This window comes from Uloborus diversus, chromosome 8 (genome assembly GCF_026930045.1).
Source record: "Uloborus diversus isolate 005 chromosome 8, Udiv.v.3.1, whole genome shotgun sequence".
NCBI classification, from domain to species: domain Eukaryota; kingdom Metazoa; phylum Arthropoda; class Arachnida; order Araneae; family Uloboridae; genus Uloborus; species Uloborus diversus.
This window is the reverse complement of record NC_072738.1, coordinates 158766560-158790405: the sequence shown is the minus strand read 5'-3', so window position 1 is coordinate 158790405 and position 23846 is coordinate 158766560. Positions and strand designations below refer to the sequence as shown.

The following is a 23846-nucleotide window of genomic DNA, read 5'->3' as shown; positions in this document are numbered from 1 at the left end:
CTGAAGACATAATTAACTTGTGCAAGTTATACGTCCAAAGTTTTGGTGGTCCAATTTTTGACCGATCGCGTTCTGGATATTGACCGCGGTTCACCAACACTTTATCAATTCCCAATCAGAGTTTAGAATAGAATGGGGGTGGAGAGAGAAAAAGAGAAACAGAAAACTATGATGCGCAATCGAACAAACATGAATAAATTTAACAAAAATCTTTTTTAAAAATTGTTCAGGAACATTTATCTGAACAAGGATTCTCAATCAGGGGTGCGTGAGAGATTTAAAAAATACAATGAAAAAGTAACTCTAGTTACAATTAGCTCGACTAGCCATGACCCTTTTCTTTTTAAAGTCATTTTGATATCAATACGAATACATCAATTACTGATCTTTTAAAGCAAGTGATATAATGAATAATCATTGGGGCATAGAAATTGTTTGCTCAAATATATTGAACTATATTTTCCCACTAGAAACTAATAAGGAAAAAACAGTATTTTTCTATTTGGAAAATCCCTCCCAAAAAATTCTTCTGGTCTCGCAACTGCGCAGACTGATACAAAAACAGTGTAGAGATAAAATATATAAGATGTTGTGGTGACATGTGAATATTTTCGATATTACCAGTTTTTTTTTTTAGGTTTTACATTGTTTATCCCCATATTCTGTAAATCCGGATTTTCCGAACATATTTGCATACTTAAAGTTAAAATACCCGACGAGACTGGACATTGAAATTGAATTTTAAGAGGGCTTTGTAACAGTTATAATCTATTGTTTAAAAAATTGTGAAGGACGAATTGGCAGTATTACCAAAGATGATAATTACTCACATATGCAGATGTTGTGAAAAATAATGGTACTACAAGCCAACTTCACCTAGATCCTAATTGACTAGCACTTACTCTTCTTTGGTTATGTGCTTTCAGCAGCTCTAATAATAATATTACAATTAAAAGTTTTCAAGTTATGCGTATTCAAATTTTATGCACGAACTTCTCCATATTTTCATTTAGTATCTAGCTTTAATGTTGAATTCTGATTTTATTAACCATACACTGCAGTGGTGTGTGCATGGAGAGGGTGGCGGGTGCTACCTAGCATCAGTGTTCAAAGGGGGGCACAGAGCCTGAATGGTTGGTACAGAATATCTTTCATGTATTGAAAATTTGATAACGTTATATAGGGGCGATTTATCTGTCGTAATTACAACAGGGCTTTGGAATGGGGAGGGGAGGAGGGCAACGATATTTTCTTGCGACTGTCTGGCTGTTTTCTAGAACCTACGCAACTGCTGAGCTCCGAAAATAAATGTTTTTACGCCTTTTTACTTTTTTTTTAGAGACAGTGTTACGTGCATTTAGAATTATTGCACAATAGGTATATAAAAAATAGGTACATAAAAGATTAATGATTTAAAAAAAATTACAAAAGTAACATATAAACATTTCTTTGAAAAATGTTGCTTAAACTCCCTAGAAAATATATTTTTAGGAAACGTTTTTTCGCACATAAGTTCTATGACTTAGGGAAAAGTTCCATGAAGCCTAAATATACGTAAAATCAATCACTGTGATGAAATGTGACATGGTAAGTGTGAACAAAATATTTCAGTTTTAGGGGGTTGACCGACTTACCCCAACCAACCCTACATTTTTAAACAAATGAATAAATACAGCGCCAATAAAGGTATCACCAATTTCTTTACAAATGAAAATGTTTATTATAATTCTAATGATCAAAACTAAATCTTAGTCTCATTAAATCACGGAAAAATATTTTTCCTCCCGGATTCACTACCATAAAAGTGAGCTTAAACATCAATCCACTTTTTTCATTTTCATATCTTAATAACTCCCCTTATATGATTCTCAGGATTTATACCAGAGGCGTAGGAACTTTGTAGAAGTAGGGGGAGCTGGGACACATAATGAGAAGTGTCTGGTATGTAAGAGGCCGAAGCAGTGGTCCCTTAAAATAATTGGTGGGGGGGACTTGAATAGTTTTTCTACATATGAAATTAGCTTCGAAGCTTCCATCTCTTTTTTTATCTTGCATCAACTGTTTGTTGAGAGAATGAGGTGTTAAAACTTCTGGTTTTGAAAGAAGGTCGGTCAGTACTCGATGATGAGCACGTAGAAATAGAGGAGTTTCGGGGATCCTCCCCCGGAAATTTTTCAGAGTTCTTGTTCTAAAAACGAATTTTTAGGCGATCTTTGGTAATGTTAAGGGGAGAAAAGTTTTGAATACCTTCCCTGAAAATTTTTCGAAATTAATGTCTTAAAAACGCGATTGTATACCATATTTGTGGACTTAAGTGAAAATATGACTCGAAGGATTGTCCTCGATCGATTTTTCGAATCGATTTACATCTCCCGCCCAATATTTCGATTTTGAAATCTTAAAAGTAATTGTAGACAACCTTCAATGATGTCAGAGGAAAAGACTGTACTAGGGCTCTACTTTGGAAACTTTTAAACTTGAAGTCCTACTAGAGAGCGTTTTTCAATGGTGTTATCAGAAAAGGTTCAGAGGTTCCTTCTCGTTAAATTTTTCGAAATTGTAATCGCTAAAACACGCGACTGTGGATCATATTTGTTGGCGTTAGGGACCCAGCAATTTTTTTTAAATTGAAGTCCCAAAAACGGAACATTACATAATCTCCCATGTTGTTGGATGGCTAGATATCCAGGGACTCTCTCCGGTAATTTTCAGGGAATCGGAGCCTTGAAAACAAAATTTGAGGTGCTCTGTAATAGTTTTGAAGGAAAGGGGATGCTTCGACAGCGTAGCATTTAGAAGAATTTCTTATTTTCTGAGAACTAGAAAAAGGCGAATGGATGAAACAGGAGGGCGGAGAAACAGAACGTTGGAAATGTGTTAAAATTAAGTGTTCGTTATATATTATATTGTTCAGATAAGTTTTTGTAAAAGTCTTTAATAGAAACTATAAAATATTAATATAATAATATTGTTTTTTTTCTGCAATAGTAGATGAAAAGTAACAATTTTGTCATGAAAATATATCTGTAAGTGACGAAAAACCGTAATTTAGAAAGCAAAAAAACAAGAATAATTGTAACTTCGTAAAGTATAATCTGAGGGGTCAGATAACTTAAAATGAGATAAGTTTTTGGAAAGTTGAAATTATTTGAACAAGTACAAACAACCTTAGCAATCTTCTTTAGTTATGTCTGGAGCACCCATGCTATTCATATTTAAATGCCAAACTGACTCATTACCCCCCAGCTTGCTAGACACTTAATCTTTTGTTCCAGAATTATAATGAAATTAGCCCAAAAATCAAAAATAGGATGTTTTTTCTAATTTGTGTGGTCATAAAAATGTATTCTAGATGATCTTTGTTAATGCTAGGGTGGAAAAGTGGCCTGGGAGCGTTTTCCTCGGCCTTTTTCGAAATTAAAACTTGAAAATTTTTACATTTTTTCTCTAATTACGTTAAGGAGGTTGGTATTTTTAGGGTTCTTCCTGGAAATTTTTCAAATTTGTTGTTCTGAAAACGCAGTTTTAGACATTATTCGGAGATGTTAATTAGAGGAGAAATCCGGGGCCCCCCTCCCAGAAATTTGTCGAAAATGAACAATCTAAGAAACGCAGCTGTGGGCCATCTTTGATATCGTTATGAAGACTGGAAATTTTTCCGAATTGGAGCTCCAAAAACAATTTTATTTGACTTTTAATGATGTTATTGGCGAGTTTTCGAGTGCTTTACCCCAGTAATTATTTGAAAGGTAAGACCTTAAACGAAATTTAAGATTATTTTAAATTATATTGGCGGAGGTGGAGGGGCTGAAGCTCATCAATAAAATTTTCGAAGTTAGTTGTCAAAACGCAGTTTTAGATGATAATTCGCTATGTTACTGGGAGGAGAGGTTCGGAATCCGTCTGCAGCAATTTTCCGATAGTGAAATTCCAGAAACGCAATTTTAGATGACTAGTTGACCCACGCGAAGCATTCAAGTTCAAAGGAAGAATTTTCTGATTTCAATGCAACCTCGAGATGCTATAGACCAAAGCAATGCGTAGTAAAGCAGCAAAATAAATTGAAATTTATCCTTCTGCAAAGTCAAACTTCGATTTACCCTCTTAAAATCAATGTTTTGTTTAATGATTTTAACAACAACAGATATACAGCTTAGAATTTTGCATATTAGTGGAAACTTGGATTAAAATTCTGCTGAAAAACAAAAACCCATTAAAACGATATTTTTCGGCCCAGATTTGAACTTCCACCCTTTCCCTCATTAGCACGCTGCTTTATCAAACCAAGCCAATGTGTCTTCGCTCTCAGGTGCTATTCATTTCCAAAATTATTTGAGTGGTTTGGTTTTTTCATAATGAAATTTTCAATTTCCAGCCTTATATTTTTATTTGTTTGAAATACAAGCGTTTGCGGCCCCCGTCAATAAAATAAAAAAAAAAAAACATTTTGAATTTTTTGGTAGTTCAGACTTATCTTAGTTCTTACACTTTCTTTTGTTTTAGATGTCATGTCTCCAGAACATCGTGATAAAATTTTCGTTTAATTTTGCCTTTTGTATTTAAACACTTAAAACTGGAACACTAGCAGTGGTGTGACTAGTCATGGCATTTTTAAATCTCGCCTTACTTTGTTTTAACTTTTTCTCTAATTAAAATGCATTTTGGTGGCACATATATTTTTCTCTACTTAATCACTATTTTCATGATAATATTTTTACAAAAAAAAAAAAAAAAAAAAAAAAAGGAAAAAAAGAAATCTAAAAATGCCGGCAGCCCCTATGAAGTTATGTTTACTTACGTATTCATTTTTTACTTGACTGACGCTTGTCATAGATTTGTACTAAACACTGAATACTTTCTTTTCGTTAAAAAATGTTCGAAACGTTCGTTTCAGCGCTCCTCAGAAGTAAATCATAATGCATAACCTTGCTTGGATGTTCCTAAATAATATTCAGAGATTGCATTTGCTTTCAAATTTTGCAGAAAAAACTCTTTTCGACACTTTTATTCTATTTGTTCACTTATCATCTCTATTACATGTTCTTAAAATCGTAAAGGTTTCCATTCTGCTTTTTCTTTTTTTTTTCATTACTAATATGAAATTGGTGACGCCATTTCTGAAAAACTGGGCGGGGGGGAGGGGTAGCAAAACCTTTCTTGGTGATGGCTCTGGTGCCCCCCTCCCCCCCCCAAAAAAAAATGTTTGGTTATGCTACGCCTCTGACTGGTACTGATTTTCTCAGGCCGCGGAGTAGAGTCCACTTTCCCGCATTTCGGCAATGAAGAGTGTTTAAACAGTGAAAAAAAAGGTGAAGGTGAATTCAAGTGCACTGACCACTCCGTTTGCTCACTGCTTTTGTTGCTCATTGGGTAGAAATTCCGAAATTCCCAAACAAGGCAGATCACATTTTTGAAATCAGGTTTGAGGTAAACAATGTACGGCAAAATGTAGCAGTGCAAGAATTTTCCGGGGGAGCTAAGCCGGTCTGAAATATTCCAGAGGGAGCTCAAGCTCCCTTAGCTCCCCCGTTCCGTCGCCTATGATTTATACATGAGGAGTCATCCAAAATTTTTGAAAAAATAAAACTGATATGGCGCTTTAAGTTTTAATGCAGACTTTATGAAAATTGAAATTTGGAGCTTCCTCCTTTTCGCATCAAGCCCTTCAATTGCAATTTCAAGCATCTTAGCTGCCGTTTGGACCTGGATGATCAGCCGGAATTTTTTTGAAGTTACCATAGTATGCTATTCACTGTTTAAACTTTGCAGGCGGTTTACTCAAAACTTTATAAGACACATTTTCATCCCTTTGCTTCTCGCTACCTCATATACTTGTGATAAATATGTATCATAAAATAAGATGTCGTCAAATTTTGCATGATTAATATAAAACGTGAATATTAAAAGTATCTATCATTTCAAATGTAATAATCATGGCAGCATACTGTTCAGCTTGGAGTAACTTTAGAATTTGTTAGAGTTCAAAATTTTAAGATGCTTTAACTCATCTTGATATTTACGCCTTTCTGTATTGCGATATGAAATTACTTAATGTTTTAAAACATTAGCTGCAGATTTGGTAACCCAATGTGCCTATGCATTAATCTGACTAGGTAGGGAAAGAGCGGGGGGGGGGGGGGGGGCTTATGTGCCAGGGTAAATTTTTTTCGCTACTCTGCCCCTGATGTCCCTCTAGACCAGCGGTTCCCAACCCTTTTTGATTGTGCGGCCCAGTAACGAATACAGTGGCTCCCAAAAGTGTTCGTACACTTCGAAATTTTTTAGTAAAACCAAAATAACGCGAAACTGAATTCGAACATGAAGTCCAATATTTTTTCACATCATTCTTATGCCATTCTAAACAAAACCCTAGGGTTTTTTTTTTTTCAAAATATTGACGGATCTTCTTTTTAAAATGGGTCAAAAAACGAAGAGACAGAGAAATAACACGCCACAAAAATGATAGTTCACTCAAATATTTTCGAAGAAATTCATAATTAAAATTATCATATGTCTTTTTTTTATTATTATTTTTGCATTGTGTTGAGCCTTTAAAGTCATTTAGCTTTAATTTTTTTTTCTTATTTATTCCCTAACATTTTGCTTATTACTTTAAAATGGCTGGTATTCGTAAAAAAAGCACAAACACCATTCAAAATTTGAATTTTTTCCTAACAGTAGCGGTAAATTGGTTTGAAATGTCTCTAAGTTAGTAAATTTATTCTATTCTATAGTAAAGTGCTTGATAAAATGCTTTAAAGAAAAGAAGTGGACCGAAAACAAGGTAAGAAAAAGTCAACCGGCTAAGTTGAGAAAGCGTGATGGGAGATTTACAGTTAAAAAATTTGAGAAAAATACACATTTGAGTGCTGTAAAAGTTTCAGAAGAGTTAAATAAAAAAATTTACATTTTATTTTCACCTAAAATTGTTCGCCAAGTTCACTGATTAGCTGGATTAAATCGGACCTCTTTCCGCAGAGATGTTCTTAGCCTTTCGAAAAACAGAAAGCTTACGCTATTCGCCGCAAAATCAATGATAAATAAGCTCAAAACGTTTTAGAATTATGTCTTACAGATAGAAATGAATTCAACATTTTTGGTTAAATTAGTATAATTGTAAATAGAAGAAAAAATTAGGAACTTAATCTGAAGAACTTAGTTGGACTAGTTAATCAGGACGGTGAAGGTGTTCTTGTGTGAGGATGCATATCAGCATCAGGTCTTGGTAGTTTGGAATTTTTTGATGAAATAACAAATCATGCTGTTTATTTAAATATTTCAAAAGCCAATTTTAAACTCTTAACCAAAAATTTGGTTATTGGAAAGCGAAAAAAATGTAAAATTTCCGATTACATCAAGTGAAAATCTATGAATTAAGCAAACTGTTTCAATAAATTTTCAACTATCTTTCTTTATGTTCAGTATTAGTTTTATTTGAAAGGTTTGTCTGTATCCTGAAAAAGAAGTTGAGGGGAAAGAACATTACGATAGCCATATGGAAGTACTTGCCACAAATGGTAATAGCTGTTTTGACAGGCTTGCGGCGACCGCCAAAAAGCACCATCCCCCCTTGCCACCCTCTTTTCTCCTAAACAAATCACCATAAACCGGTCTCAGCATTGATCTTAAAATAGAGTAGAAGTGCCTCAGGGATGTGCCTTCTCCCTGCCTGTGTCCTCGGCTCGTCAACATCCCCCGGTTGGACATCACGTGATCATGGGACAACCCTCACAAGAAACTATTTCCCTTATCGAAGAATTCCGGAAAATGTGGACACTTTGTCCGCACGTGACACATCTCATATGTTTCATTAAAAGTAATAATTAAAAGGTGGAATGGACAAAATTTTTTTGCTTAAGAAATCACAAATGTATCCGCGTACTTTAGTAAAAAATATTGTTCATAGTTCATTACCTTTTCAAATTATCACTTTTTAATGAAATGCTGGACCAAATGCCAGCTTTTTCATGGAATGATCTATTAGATATTTTCCCACCATAACTTTTGTACAGACGCAGAAGCTATTTTAACTTTTTTTCAAGTGCCTTAAATCAGGGCCCGATTAAGACGTCGAGGGCCCCCATCCAAACCCTTTTTCAGGGGCCCCTGTAATCAAACATTACCGTTTTTTTCGTTAGGTAAAGCAATTTTAGCAATTTGGGGGCCCCTAAAGAGCGGAGGGCCCTAGGCCAAGGCCTAGTTGGCCTATTCAGTAATCAGGCCCTGCCTTAAATACTAAGTTCAAATAGACGACTTCAATGTTAAATATTAAAAAAAAATCTTCAACAAAAATTAACCTTCTAAATTTTATTTTATTTAAATCAAAATTTTCAAATACAGATAAATAGATTCAATGCGTTTTTTTTTTTCAATAACTTTTGAAGCCAGTGTAACTATTTTTCATAAAACCATATGTAAAACCCTAAATCAATTAGAAATACAAATGTAAATAGAATCGAATATCAGTTAATTTTAATTAAACAGTATTTGCATGCGTTACACACCAGTTATATATTAATCAAACACTAACTTTGGTTTATTCGTGATTTTTAGTCAACTTCAGTTTTTTTTTTTTTTTGTTTTAAGTGCTCAGAAAATAAATTCATTTGTTACTTTTCAGTCCAATTATAAACTACATGAATGGTCGTTTAGCTCCTCCCTCCCCCTCTTCCCCCAATTATTATTATTATTATTATTATTATTATTTTTTTTTTGTTCCACAAAATGATAGTTCTGACAATTTAAAATCAAGTTTGCAGAAAACTAGTGATTATTGTCCCTTATACAGTATTAATTTCGTTAGTTTCCCACGTATTGGTCTTTGTGAATTAATTTCACTGTATGAATTAAGTGCGTTATACATTCTAATGCTTAAATATTTAAAACGATTAATTTTATAAACTTGTTAACGTGATTATCAGCTGCTTCTGTTTCCAACATATGCTCATTTAGATTTAGAAAAACATAGTAATTCGAAATTTTTTCCATAACTCTTGTGGTCATGAGTACCATTATATTTTTGTGTTTTATTTCCAAAACTTTTTCACATTCTCGACTGTCACGCTCAGTTGTTCTCCACAAATATTCATCTTTCGATAGTCGCAATGAGCTATTATACTTGAATCTGTCCAAATATTCTTAAATTTTATTAATCCTGTTTTTTGGTTTGTTGTAAATATAATCACATGTTCTTTATCAGTTAATATTGTTTCTAAGTTGTTATTGAGAAGTACTTGAAACATTTAACTCTGTCCTGCAGTGGCGTACTAAAAAATTAATTTTGTGTTGTGCATATTGTTCTTGTAACAAATTAAGACACTTTTAGAACTACCACTCGCTGAATATAATTTTGTTAATGCCGTATTTTAATTTATTCTGTTTAAAACTGCCTAAGGATTTTTAAAAATTATTTTATAAAAAACACAAAGATGAATTATTTAGAAATAATAAAGCTACCACAAGAACAAAATTTGCACTAGCCAAAATTTGGGAAATCTTCATTGGAAAATTATTAAAATTCATTCAATAATTGAAAATACAGTCACAATATGAAAAGATTAAAGCAGCGAATGCATCGAAATAAAAAGTTATGTACAGGTTTTGTAAAGTTGCATCTATTCACATTTTTTGTTTCACAAAATTATTAACATTTATTATAACAAACATTCCGTTCACGCTTTTCAAATGTACTAAAAATTATAATTTTTTAAAATCAAATTACATTGTTGGAAGCGATTTTTCAGCAGTACATTAGGGTGGTTCTTAAAAGCCATGAATTTTTTTTCTTCTGTTTTTTGCAGGTCAGTTTGAGTAATTACTAAATTATTTAGAGGTAAATTAATGGTATCAAACTTTGAAAATGAACCAAAAATTACGATTTCACGGAACTTAACAAAATGCATTCACAATTATCGTATAAATTTCAAAGCTTTTAAACATTATTATACTATTGCCTTTATCTATCGACTTTCGAAAACATCGACTTTACTTTTTATTTGAAGTTAAAAATGTATCATCAATGCAAAAACTAAGACTTTTGTCTCTGTTAGCAGGATACTTTGACTTTCAATAGCTAGCTTGTAGCAAAGAGCAATTTCACATTTTGTTTGTATGGCCACACCGCACTCTATTAAATCCGTCACTGGCCTTTAGAGCAGGAGTCTCCAAACCATGGCCCGGGGGCCAAAAGTGGCTCTGGAGCATACGAATTTTGACCAGCGGCAACTGGTTAACTTTAAACTCAATAAACCAACAAAGTAATAATAATTAGGTATATTTAGTTACACAGTGAGAATTTCTTATCTATTTACATTTTGTAAGTTTCTGATTTTCACACATATTAGGGCAATTGCAATATCAGCCCTTAAAACACTTATCATCGTGTAATTCAGTTCCTGTATTCTATCTTAGAGGCATATTCAACTCGATTGTGTTCGATTTGATTGAATCCTAAATACTAATAGGGTAGCGCGAAATTTACTTCCAAGTATGGTAAAAAAAAATTCTTTCTGCGTTATTGGTAGGTACAGTAATTTTGTACTTTGTTAAAATTTCAACTATTGGTAGGTATGATTGATCGTATTCGATACGATCGAATTCTGTTAGGGTTGAATATGCTCCTTTATGTAACATTTTAAAAAATACTTACAATTTTGTACTTTGTTTCGTTAGAAATTAAGGGTAGCAGTAGGCTCCAAGTTCCGGGACCTTGCGCCTCGGGACGATACCAAAACAGATATCCTTAATCGAGCAGAATAAGGGTAATAAGACTCAAATAAAAAAAGTTAGATGGGTAGAGGAGAGTCGGGAAAATGCGACAATGTACACTAATTCCGAAACAGAATATGAAAAAGCTTTTCTAGCTTGCCCAATAAATATATCAGCGAGAGTCTAAAGTGCTGCACCTATACTGGACCAGCAGGAAATTATTTTTCACTGTATTGCTGCATGAACGCAGAGTTGTCCCGTTTCTCCTGACTCCCCTACAGGAAAAAGATATCGGAAAATATTTCTAAGTCAATAAAATTCTTAATGCCATGAATTTGGTTTGTACTGAAATAAACCAATTTGAAATTAGTTTTTAAGTAATTTTGAACATTTAAAGTTTTAACCCATTAAATAACAAACGTTAATTCTAATGCTTTTCTTCCCGTGTTAATGTTTCCAACACCTGGCGGATGAGAACTAAAGATATGAAATAAAATTTGAATCTTTACTTCTGCATAACCAAGAACAGACGCATCAAATATGCACATTTGAAACGAAACAGATGTGTAATATGTTTGGAGTGTTGTGTGTTTGATTCACGCTTAACGTCTTTAATCAGAGCCAAAATTTGTTCTTCTAAGACTGCAACTTTTATGAATTTCCGGAGAGTTTTCATAGAGAGACTCCAAAAATTCCCATTTTCTAAACATAACCAATCATTGACTAAAATTGCGTCTTTCAGACTTCACTGACGAAACTTTTCCAGAGAGGGTATCCGAAACCTCTTCATTTCCTAAACTTCACAAGTTATAACCTAAATTGGAGTGTTTAATCTCGAAAGATTTCCGGAGAAGAGCCGCCTAGTAACAAATTCACCAGAAGTTAAGTAAAACTCATTCTTAAAAATTCCGATTTTGAAAATTTTTCAAAGTAAATCACCAAAACTTTCCTCTCCTATTTCCTCTCCTAACATCCCCAAAGATAGTTTATAATCATGATTTCCCGAGTTCTGCAGGGAAAAACTTTCAGAGAGAGCCCCTGGACCACGCCCGGATCTACAAATCTTGGGCTCCCTTGCATTAAAATCTCCAGGGCCCCTTCCCAGAGGCCAGCAGTGTATATTTGCAATGTTAATAAGTCTTAATGCTAGTTTTTTTCAATTTTCTTCATTCAATTTCTTAGACCGTTGGGCTCCTTTGGGACGTGCGCCCCCATCCCCCCCCCCCCCACATCGCAGGGTCCGCTGGTACGCAGATCCGGGCCTGCCCTGGACCATCACAGATAGCATAAAATTGCGTTTTTAACCTTCTTTTTCTTCAAATTTCTGGAAAGAGCATTCGATTCCCTAAAATCGTTAAAGAAAGCTTGAAATTGACTATAGTAAGGGAAAATACTCGGGAAGGAACCTCAACCCAATCTCACCTACCTGTACCACCAAATCTCCAAAACTTTTCAAAAATTACATTTTTGACATCAATTTTTCAAATTTCTACGGGAGAGTCCTGACCCCCTTCACGCATCCACTTCTTTTTACTACCTTTCTCTAGCAATAAGTGGGGTATAATGTTTATACTCTAGCTTTTATCTACGTTTTTTCGATAGGGAGCCTGGCCATACCATGTTTTCACGCCTCTTTCTGTTCTGCGAATGCATTTTTATCTACCAATGTGATAATTTACTCAGCTTTACAAGAAGTTTTTGCCTGAGCATGGTTTTGGCTAGTATCCAGACTCATGAGCATAAAGCTAGAACGTAGTTGCTATCTCTGTATGCTGTAACTGACATTTTCGGTGTTTGCTTGCAATTTCGTCTTAGTTCTAGCCATGGGGCGGTAATTTGTAGCTTTATATCCAACTGAGGTGCATACAGAGTTTTCAGACCTTTAATATGTTCGCGAAATTATTCATATTCTTCAGTATACTATATAAGTTTATTTCAAGTAAAAAACCGTATTTAAAGTCCTAACTTTTTCGGGAGAGTTATCCATTGTAGAAAAAAATTTCATATTGTTTAAATAAGGGTGTGTGTCTCTCTCTACCCCCCCCCCCCCCCACCAATATTGAGAGTATCCGCAAAAACGACGAAAACGACCCTTTAAAACGGTGACTCCTTACTTGGACCGAGGTTAGCCCCCCACCCCCCTTGCTTGAGTTCTAGATCCGCCACTGAAAAAAATCGAATGTTCGGCGTGGCCAAATATTTCAATATTCTGCAGTGGAATAGTAAACAAGTTTAAATGATCCATAATTAGAGAACAAACACATTTTTTATGCATTGAATAAAACTTAAAACATTGTACCAGAGTATAAAATTTGTTCAAATTGTTACTTTCTAATTTTATCAGATTCGAAGTAATTTTAATGTAAGAGAAAATACTCGGTTGTTGATCTAAATAGTTTTGCTTTTCAATTTTTCTTAAATCTTATGAGAGCACGTTAGCCGTCACTCATTTAAATATGACACAGTAACCAGAAAAAAAAATCATTATCTTAAGTAATATTAAATATATAAAGTCCATTTATTGTTACCTAACATTAACTGCTAATTTTTCATGTAAAATACGTAGTTAAAAAATGGAAAATCACCTCATATTAAATTTAGCAGTAATTTAATTTCTGAAGTTTTACATCAAATGATAGAGTAAATATTGTTTAAAAACAACCTAATTAAAATTAATCGTTGTAATCAAAGTTTGATAATCCTTTGCAATAAAGGGAAAAAATGTAAAATGCGTGGCAGTTTTAAATTTCATTCAACAATCAGATTAACATTTTAGAAACTCACATGAATAAGTCGTAATTTGTAATGGTATGTTAAGCAACTCGGGTTTCTTTTTCTATGGAAGAAACACCAGATTCTTTATTTATTACACAAAATGTTATCGTACTTATCAGTTATCGAGTCATATATAGGAAAGAAATTAACTATACATTTTTGCAGAGTTTCAGATAAACATATACCACGTTAGCCTTTCGCTATATTTGTTTTTTCTTTTGGAATGATTTATTTTAAATTAAGAATCATACTTAATATAGATAAGTTTATGTTGTTAAATGCAAATGTATTTACTTTTCCGAAAAAAAAAATCTATTTTAAATTAGTGTAAAATTAAAATCTTGCAGTAAAAAATTTTAAGCAAGTATTCTGCTGAATATTCGGTTTGAATTTTAACCGAATATTTGGTATCCGGAATTCGGGAAAATATGGCATTCGGTGCATCTCTAAAAATAACCATCATATATTGCTGCCAGGAATAATAAGCGAGTTAAAATTTTAATTTGCAAAATTTTAATCCTTTATTATCTAATATTTTATGTATTTTTTCCCAAAATTTGTTCTTGAATTCCCACTTCATTTGCTCTAATAAAACGACTGTTCCCAGCTATGTCGTTTTGGAAATACGTTCCATAGAACCAAAAATACGCCTTGATTTGGAAGCCGCAGGACACCCAATGTTTAGTACTCAATGCTAAGAATACTAAAGTTACAACATGTGTCGATTTTTCTACTAAACTTAAACTTCTACTAACGCACTAAGAAAAATTCAATAAAATTTTACTTATATTTTTTTATTGCTTTAAAAATGAAACTTTTACATACCAATAAGAACGATACTTGTATTCAATTTTTTTTTCTTTTCTTTTTTTTTTTTTTTTGGTCAACTTTTATGGGACAAGAATTAAAATGGCTAAACATTTATTTGTTAGAGTTCATTTGCTGAGTTTTACAAGAAATTTGGAGAGAATAACGGATGGATTAAGTTAAGTCCTCGTTCTGCGGTAAAAGCGCACATTTGTGTATGAGGTCCTCGTTTACATTGAAAAAAAAAAAGTTTGAAATTTTTTGAAAAATTGAAGTTCTTACGCACTAATTAAATGATTTTAAGCATAAAAATCAAAACGATGTTCTTCTGACATAACGTCTTCAGTAGGTCCTCGTAATTAAAAAAACATGAGCGTTTAATTAAATAAATAAAAAGCCATCACTTTTATATATTAAACGTTCTTTATAAGTGCTGTATATTAAAAGTCAATAAAGAACTGCACTCTGAGGCAGTGGCTTATCTCAAAAACATTCGTGGTGCGCTTAAAATACAGCAATAAAGCGCGCAGACAGATTCATTATTTTGCGAATCGCTGTACGGTTCCGTTTTATTTTTTAAATTTTTTTTCGAATTTCCGAAAGTGATTCGGATAATCGGAGTTCGGATAATTGGAATTCTACTACTTGTTAGAGTTTATTAGCTGAGTAACACAAGAAAACCCGAGAGAATAATGAAAGGAGAACGAAGTCCTCGTTCTCAGGTACAAACGCACATTTGTGTATGAGGTCCTCGTTCTTAGGAACAAACGCACATTTGTGTATGAGGTCCTCGTTCTCATGTACAAACGCAAATTTGTGTATGAGGTCCTCGTTCTCAGGTACAAACGCACATTTGTGTATGAGGTCCTCGTTCTCAGGTACAAACGCACATTTGTGTATGAGGTCCTCGTTCTCAGGTACAAACGCACATTTGTGTATGAGGTCCTCGTTCTCAGGTACAAACGCACATTTGTGTATGAGGTCCTCGTTCTCAGGTACAAACGCACATTTGTGTATGAGGTCCTCGTTCTCAGGTACAAACGCACATTTGTGTATGAGGTCCTCGTTCTCAGGTACAAACGCACATTTGTGTATGAGGTCCTCGTTTACATTGAAAAAAAAAACATGCTTGGAATTTCTAAAAAAATTAAAAAATCGAGGTTCTTACGCACTAATCAAATGATTTTAAGCATAAAAATCAAAACGATGTTCTTCTGACACAACGCCTTCAGTAGGTCCTCCTAATTAAAAAAACATGAGCGTTCAATTAAATAAAAAGCCATCACTTTTATATATTAAACGTTCTTAATAAGTGCTGTACTTTAGAAGTCAATAAAGAACTGCACTCTGAGGCAGTGGCTTATCATCTCAAAAATATTCGTGGTGCGCTTAAAATACAGCAATAAAGTGCGCAGACAGATTCATTATTTTGCGAATCGCTGTACGTTTCCGTCTTGTTTTTTAATTTTTTCCAAAATTTCCGAAAGTGATTCGGATAATCAGAGTTCGGATAACTGGAATTCTACTATTTGTTAGAGTTTATTAGTTGAGTAACACAAGAAATCCCAAGAGAATAATGAAAGGAGAGCAAAGTCCTCGCTCTTCAGGTACAAACGCACATTTGTGTATGAGGTCCTCGTTTACATTAAAAAAAAAACATGTTTGAAAAATTTTTTTAAATTAAAAAATTTAGGTTCTTAAGCACTAATTAAATGATTTTAAGTACAAAAATGTAAAAATTGTTCTTCTAACACAACGCCTTCAGTCGGTATGACGTGCGAAAACGTAGGGTCCTCGCTTTGCACCATCCGCACACATTTGTGTATGAGGTCCTCGGTTACATTGAAAAAAAACATGTTTGAAATTTTTAAAAAAAATAAAAAATCGAGGTTGTTACGCACTAATCAAATGATTTTAAGCACAAAAATCTAATAAGTGTTCTTCTGACACAACGCCTTCAGTAGGTCCTCGGTGTGACGGTGAAAAAGTAGGGTCCTCGCTTTGCACCATTTGCACACAGTGGTGTGTATGTGTGTGTATGTTTCTGTGTGGGTAGTTGTGTGTGTGTGTATGTTTGTGTGTGTGTGTATGTGTAGGTGTCTGTATGTATGTGTAGGTGTCTGTATGTATGTGTAGGTGTCTGTATGTATGTGTAGGTGTTTGTATGTATGCGTGTGTGTGTGTATGTATGTGTTTGAGTGTGTGTATGTGTTTGTGTGCATGTGTGTGTAGTTGTGTATGTATGCGCGTGTGTGTAGGACATGGATGCAACCTGGAGACGGCTTTCGCTATAGGAGCAGCATCGTGAGGAGCCAGTCGTCGGTGGTGGTGCGGAGGATGGCGGTGGGAAAATAAAATGATAGGACGCCAAAAACAGACAAGTGAGAACAATAAGCAATCGTGATTGCTCAAAAAACATTGATATGATCAAATAATAAAATGCAACCAATAGTTGATACTGCACAAGTAACTGGTACTAATGAAGAAAAATTTAAACTACATTCTTACGTTTGCAGGTGACATTGTCGTTGCTGTATAAATACGGGCCTTCACACACGCATTTGAAGCCTACCGTTTTGTCAGGGGTACATTTTCCTCCGGGGCAAAATTTTATACCCTGGTTGAAGGTGCAGAGATCTATTAAAGATAGAGAACCTGTTCAGTTTCAATGACACCACAATGAATCTAAACAATAAATTCAATTTAAGGAGAAATGCATTAATATGAACAATATCTTTAGTTGAAACTTTGCAGCATGTTGATAAGGGGTCTAAGGACCTTTAACCTTCAAAATTTTCGACTTTCTGGAAAAAATATATGTTATGCGTATTTTAATTCCGAACAATTATATACCTTATTTATTACTATACACAAAAAACTGTTCAAGTTATCGTCAAAATGCGTATCCTCTCCCCGTAGAGATTTATGTTAACAGCAGCTCTTTAAGCGTCTTTCTCTCAAGTGCCGGTTTCTTCGGTTTTCTCGTTTTGTACGCTTAATATCTCACAAAGTTTCTTATATATTTCCGTAAAACTTTTAATGTATGTTTATCTAGTTTATATTTATGACCTGAACCTAATTTTAGTTATTTAAAAAAAAAATATTTATTTTTTTGTATTATTATGTTTTTGTAATTTTATAAGTTAATATCGAAAATTTTCAACATTTTGGGCAAAAATATTTTTTTTTTTTTCAAATATTAACTTTTATTTTTAGTTAAAGTTAGATTCAGATCATAAAAATAAACTAGAAAAACATGCATGAAAAGTTTTACGGAAATTATAAGAAACTTTCATAGATAGGTACTAGTGATGGGCATAATCGAGTACTCATAATCGAATCACTCGATTATTCAAAATCATTCGAGAACTCGATTATCATGAGTTCTCGATTATCGTATCTCGAGTTCTCGATTATCACTTTTCGAGTTCTCGAGCGATGAACTTCTCGAGTTCTCGATTATCACTTTCCGAGTTCTCGAGCGATGGACTGCTCGAGTTCTCGATTATCACTTTCCGAGTACTCGAGCGATCAACTGCTCGAGTTCTCGTTTGTCCTTTCCGAGTGATCGAGCGATCAACTGCTCGAGTTCTCGCTTTGAACTTCTCGAGATGTTGAGTTCTCGAGATGTTGAGTTCTCGAGATCTCAATCACTCGAGCAGTGTAATTTTTGATCGATTTGAGAATCGGATGAACCTCTCAATATAGTTGACTTCTGACAGGGGTGCCCACCTTGGAAGGTGGGGATCGTGGCGCAGACTGCGCCATTGACATTTTTAGGGAGAAGGGGTGCTTTAAGGGGTATTTTCTTATTTTTCGGGGGGCTCTGTGATATTGAGGGGGTGCGCCCTTGACGTCAGGGGGCACCCTTGCTTCTGAAGTGATTCAATTGCAGTGGTGGATCCGTCATTTAGGGGGTAAGAGGGCTGGCTTTGAAAAGTTAATGATTTTATTTATGAATGGTCATGGTTTTTGTTGCCTTCCGAAAAGATATGCATTGAGACTCTTTAACCCTTCCCCCAGAAAAATTTGGAGTGACGGGTTGAGCTGAGGTGCCCACAGGGGAGGTGGGTCATAGCGCAGACTGCGCCATTGAAATTCTCAATGGACGTTAATCTTTTTTAGGGAATGTCCTTTTTGAGGGGGGGGGGAGTGTTTTGAGGGATATTTTTCGCTTTTTTTTGGCGGTGGGGTGGTCTATGCGATATTGAGGGGGTGCCCTTGTTCTCAGGGCGGGTGGGCACCTCTGCTTCTGAAGAGTTTCAGTTGCAGGGGCGGATCCGTCATTTAGGGGGGTCAGAGGGCTAGCTTTGAAAAGTTAATGATGTTTCATTCGAATAGTGTTATAATTGAATGTATGCTCTCGAATGCTTGATTATCAAATGATTATTTGGGATGCTTTGGTAGTCTAATGATATGTTTGGTGGAAGTGGGCGCGCTAATAAGGTTCCAACTTGAGAGGCATTAAAATTAAAATTATATTTCAGGTAAAAAGGTGGAATACTTAAGTTGAAAACCTGAGGGAAGTCTTTCCCCTTAGTCCACCTTCGACTATACCATTAGGTAATGATACAAGTGTAACAGGCAACAACAAACGTTTTAGAGCCCAACTATACAGATTACTGTAGACACGTGTTTCGGGGTTTCAAGGAACCCTTTTTTCAACGCAAAATAGTGAGATTGTGGATGTAAGGACATTACTGGATGTCTTTAGCGACCATTCATTAATTACGTAAGGGTCCCGAGAGGGAGGGGAGCTTCAAACCCATTCTCACGCAATATTTTCCAAGTTGATGTTTTACATTTGAAATTGTGCAGTCAAGTGGTTTGACGGGAATTATATATTTTATTTGCGTTTGGAAAATAAAAAACTTATTAGGATGAGCTGTTTTTTATTTGTTTTACGAAGAATGAATCGTGTAAAACATGATAAAAGAATCGCACTATGCATAGCATGTTTTATTTTTAATAATTATCGCATCATGCACAAAAAACAAAAAAAATGTCGAAAAAACATTCAGTCTAGATTCCAATTTTTTAGTAAATATTTCATTACACAAAAAGGATTAATTTAATAATAGTGAATTTAATTTCGATTCCCAGTGATGTTAGATTCGTTATTTTATTGTTTTGAAAAACGGAATGGAATCAATCTTACCTAAGAATAGGGGGAGCGGTTTGAAAAATCTTACATACCTTTACATGGTGGGAGGGGGGTCAAAAAATGCCAAAATCATCCTTACGTAACTAATGAATGGCTCCTTGCACGCAAAAGCTTACTATTTTGTTCAAAAAAGGGTACCTTAAAAACTCCAAAGCACGTTTCAGCAGTACTCTGTATATTTGGGATACAAAACGTTTGTTATTTCATGTTACTTCTCGGCACTAAGGTATTTACTTATTCCTTAATAAAACAAGTGGTTTACTTCTTGTGTAATTCCTTCCTATGGGTGCAAATAAGAGAAGAAGGGGGGGGGGGGGAGTTTTGACGCAAACTGCGGGATTGTAATTTTTAGGGGATTTTGTCTCATTTGGGGGTATTGCTCTTGGGGAAGAGCTTCATAGGTGGTGCGTTTTCGCTCTTGGGATGGATAGATTTGGAATGATTTTAAAATACAATGGATGCTTTTCGCTTGCTTTATTCGAATGGGGTAATAGTTGAATGTTTGGCGTCGAATTTTCGATAATTGAGAGATTCCTTAATAATCAAACGATATTTTTCGAACGAAAATTATTTATTATCATATGAGCGGATTTATGGAGGGGTATGTGTTGTGTGAGTGGCGGATACAACGGGAAAACCATGGGGGTCACGTCCCCCCACCCTAAACCGTCGACAACAGTATCCGTACACATTGTGTTCAAACACTTCATGCATAAAATGTCAACGATGACAGTATCTTTTCATGTCATTAATTACTTTTCAAAGTAAATATTTGAACTATTACTTCGTTGCATTGCTCATGAAATTAATTCGCAGCGTTTATTCCCAATCAGGTGCCTTATTCCTGACCGATTTGGTGCTTTTTATTGACTCCCAAACAGATTCAGACATTTTTCGTAGCAAAAACGGGAATTTCGTTCATGGGCGTGGGGGTGGGGGCTTTCTTCAACATGAGCCCCCTCTCCCCCCCCCCCAAAAAAATGGTTTTCTGTATCTGGCCCTTTAGTGATCCGGTAGTGAAATCTTGAAGCAAAAGGTAGAGAAACGCTTTCCATACTGTTTTGAACTTGACAATTATTAAGATCAAATATGTACAATTTTTATTAAAAAGTGAGGGATAACGATAATATGGGCGGGTCTTTGGGCGACACTAGCAGGTTTAAACTTGAGAATTGTTAAACTTAAAAATATATTAAACCAGTAAGTAACCAGTAGTGTAATTGAAAATTTAAGGTGGTCTTAGGTCTTTTTCGGATTATTGTTTCTTAGGGGGAGTGGGGAGGGAGAAATTTTCATAAGATGCGTGCCATTGCTCACAGGGACGGACGGACACCCCAGTCATTCTCTAAAGTTTCAGAATCAAATAATAGCTTCTCAAGTGCTTTTTTTCGAATGGGGTTACTCAGAGAGCACACTTTGTTGAGATAAAGGTTTTAAAACGATTGTTAACGCTGTGACAGTCATGTTAAAACGTTTGTGAAACGTTTAAACGCAATATGTTTAAAATGCAGTGGTGCCCATCCCCCCCCCCCCCCCCCCGCCCTGGCGATGACTTTCATCTCTCAAATGCAACGGAGAACCGAACGAGAGCCCCATAAAATAAGACTAAATGCCCTCTTATAAGTTACCCTCTCCTCTTCAAAACTTCAATGGCATGGTCTGCGCCATGAACCCCCCCCCCCTCTGCCCTCTCAGTCGTGGGGGATCCTTGTTTAATATATTGCTTGTTGTCGAATGTTCGGTTATCGAGCGTCTCGGATGATTTGATAACCGGATACGTAATCTGCTTTTTAGAGAAAGTTGGTAATCAATTTAAACCTTTTTGAGGACCAACGCACGGAAAATCAAGCGCAGCTATGAAACTAAGTTCCGAAATGGACCGTCGCGAGCCAAAGCATTTTCAGCAGTTTTGCCTCAACTTTACAATAAATAAATAAATAAATAAATCTCATAAAATCAGCACATCAATTGACTCCAAATTTTTAAGTTGAGTGAATAATATACTAATAAATATTTATGAAAATAAAAGGAATATCACATTGAAAATATAAGGAATATGACTTAAACAGAAGCGAGTAAAACAAGAAAAACATTTAAATTCAACTACGCACGCGAAAATAAATGCTACGCACAAAAGTCATAAATATCTTACGTATGGAATTTGAAAGAAAAAAAAATCTGTATAAAATGTTATTTTTATTTTTAAAAAAATGGGCCAAAGAGTGGAAGCTAATATTAATTCCACACGACCAACTTCCATATTTCTTTTTAATGCACTCAGAAATATTTCAACTTTACTCCCTACACTTTTATACTGTTATCACATATTTCCCAAGTCAGCGAATGAAAAAGAAAAATAACAAAGAGCGAATCAAGAAAGAAAAAAAATAATCATGAACTTCAATGCAATTCAAGCCACACTTATAACTTTCAATGCGCCGGGAATCCCAATCTGCTGGAAAACGCAGCCAGAAATATTTTACCCGCCCTCCACATGTATCAGTCAGATAAATATAATTCCACTAATAACAAGAACATAAAAAAAAGCAAAGCAATAAATAAGAATAAATGAGTCCTTTTGCGCAGAGAGAGCAACGATTCCCCTACTTGTTTACAATATTAACTTTGCGTTTGAGTGCCCGAAACCATTTGAAATAACCACGTGATATCTAAGAATCATTAGTTTAAATACATGACCGTTCGAATAAATCACTCAAAATGAATGTAAAAAAAAAAAAAAATTGAGAAATCAATCCGTTACAGAAATTGAAATGAAAGGGGGAGGGGGTGATACCATTTCAATCGCTACGGGGCGTCCCCTGAGGGCTACCAACAGTCAAGGGCACATTGCCAGTTTTCTAGCCGCTACCAATAAACCTATAAAAGTTTATACTAGTCCGAGCCGGGTCGCCCAAATGCCGAACTCCTAGTTTCTGACAAGCTAACAGGGAATCTCGTCAAACCAGCATCCCCCAAGGATTGCGACCCCTAAATGAAGACAAAAATCTATCAAATTGACCCCCTAAAACAGTCTTGCGTTTCGAACTTTTCCGGAGGGTAGGGGGGCAAGGGTGTATCTGCTCATTTTATCGAAAAACAAAAAAAACTAGACCCACTGAAACGTAAAAACTAGATTTTTTCAAGGAATTGGGGGAGGGGGGCAGGCCGTTATTTCGAACTTTACAAGAGAGGAGGAGGGATTAAAGAGTATCCTACGAGTTGCATATTATGCCGAGTAAGAGTAAGAATTTCATTTATATGAGTACAATAACTTCTAAAAGCCAGGAGGGTTCGCTCCTTATTAAACCCCTAAATGATAGGCTTGATGGCACATTCCTATTTCGAGCGCACCCCTGCCAATACAACTCGGGAATTCAACTGTTCCAAAAGTCAAAGGTATCCACCCCTCCCCCCTTCGTAGGGCGATGGTGCACCCTCTCAAATGTTAAGGAGCATCCGTCTAGAAAGAGCTCCCCCCCCTCCCAAAATGCGATTTAAAGAACCCTCTCAAAAACCCAGCCCTAAAAATTTTAATGGCACAGGCTGTGACATGCCCCCACCCCACCCGAAAATGAGATAAAAAACACTCTGAAAAAAACGGCCAATGGCGCAGGCAGCATCATGCCCCCTCCCCCTTATAGTGGGGCGCCCCTGTAGCAGTCTACTCAATTCTGGAAAAGCTCAGAAAATGAACTACGTGAGTACTCGATTCAAACGTCTCGAGATCTCGATTTGAAACATCTCGAGATCTCGATTAAAAACATCTCGAGATCTCGATTAAAAACATCTCGAGATCTCGATTTAAAACATCTCGAGATCTCGATTTAAAAGATCTCGAGAAGTCCATTGCTCGAGTACTCGATTCAAAAGATCTCGAGAAGTCAATCGCTCGAGTACTCGATTCCAAAGATCTCGAGAAGTCAATCGCTCGAGTACTCGATTCCAAAGATCTCGAGAAGTCAATCGCTCGAGTTCTCGAATTCAAAAGATCTCGATTATCAATCACTCGAGTGATCGACTTGAAAAGATCTCGATTATCAATCACTCGATTATCAGAAGTACTCGATTCCCGAGATCTCGATTATCAAAAGATCTCGATTATGCCCATCACTAATAGGTACCATGCGCGCAAAACGAGAAAACCGAAGAAACCGGCACTTGAGAAAAAGAGACCTAAACAGCTGCTGTTAACATAAATCTCTATGGGGAAAGTTTTCTCCTTTTTGCGATAACTTAATGTCGCAAATTGATAACCTTAAGTTTTTAGCGTATGGTAATAAATAAGGCATCAAATTGTTCAAAATTAATATATGCATAACATATACTTTTTCCAGAAAATCGAAAATTTTGAAGGTTAAAGGTCCTTAGACCCCTTAAGAATTGTGCTTAATTA

General features: G+C 35.3%; 1 protein-coding gene across 1 annotated transcript in view; it reads right to left on the bottom strand.

The window, feature by feature from the left end:
* The window catches only part of LOC129228707 (neurogenic locus notch homolog protein 1-like), a 206080-nt gene that overhangs the window by 4864 nt on the left and 177370 nt on the right, over positions 1-23846 (bottom strand). Inside the window, exon 18 of the mRNA XM_054863390.1 lies at positions 16798-16926. Coding sequence (XP_054719365.1) covers positions 16798-16926 — 129 coding nt within the window. The remainder of the gene's footprint in view (positions 1-16797; positions 16927-23846) is intronic.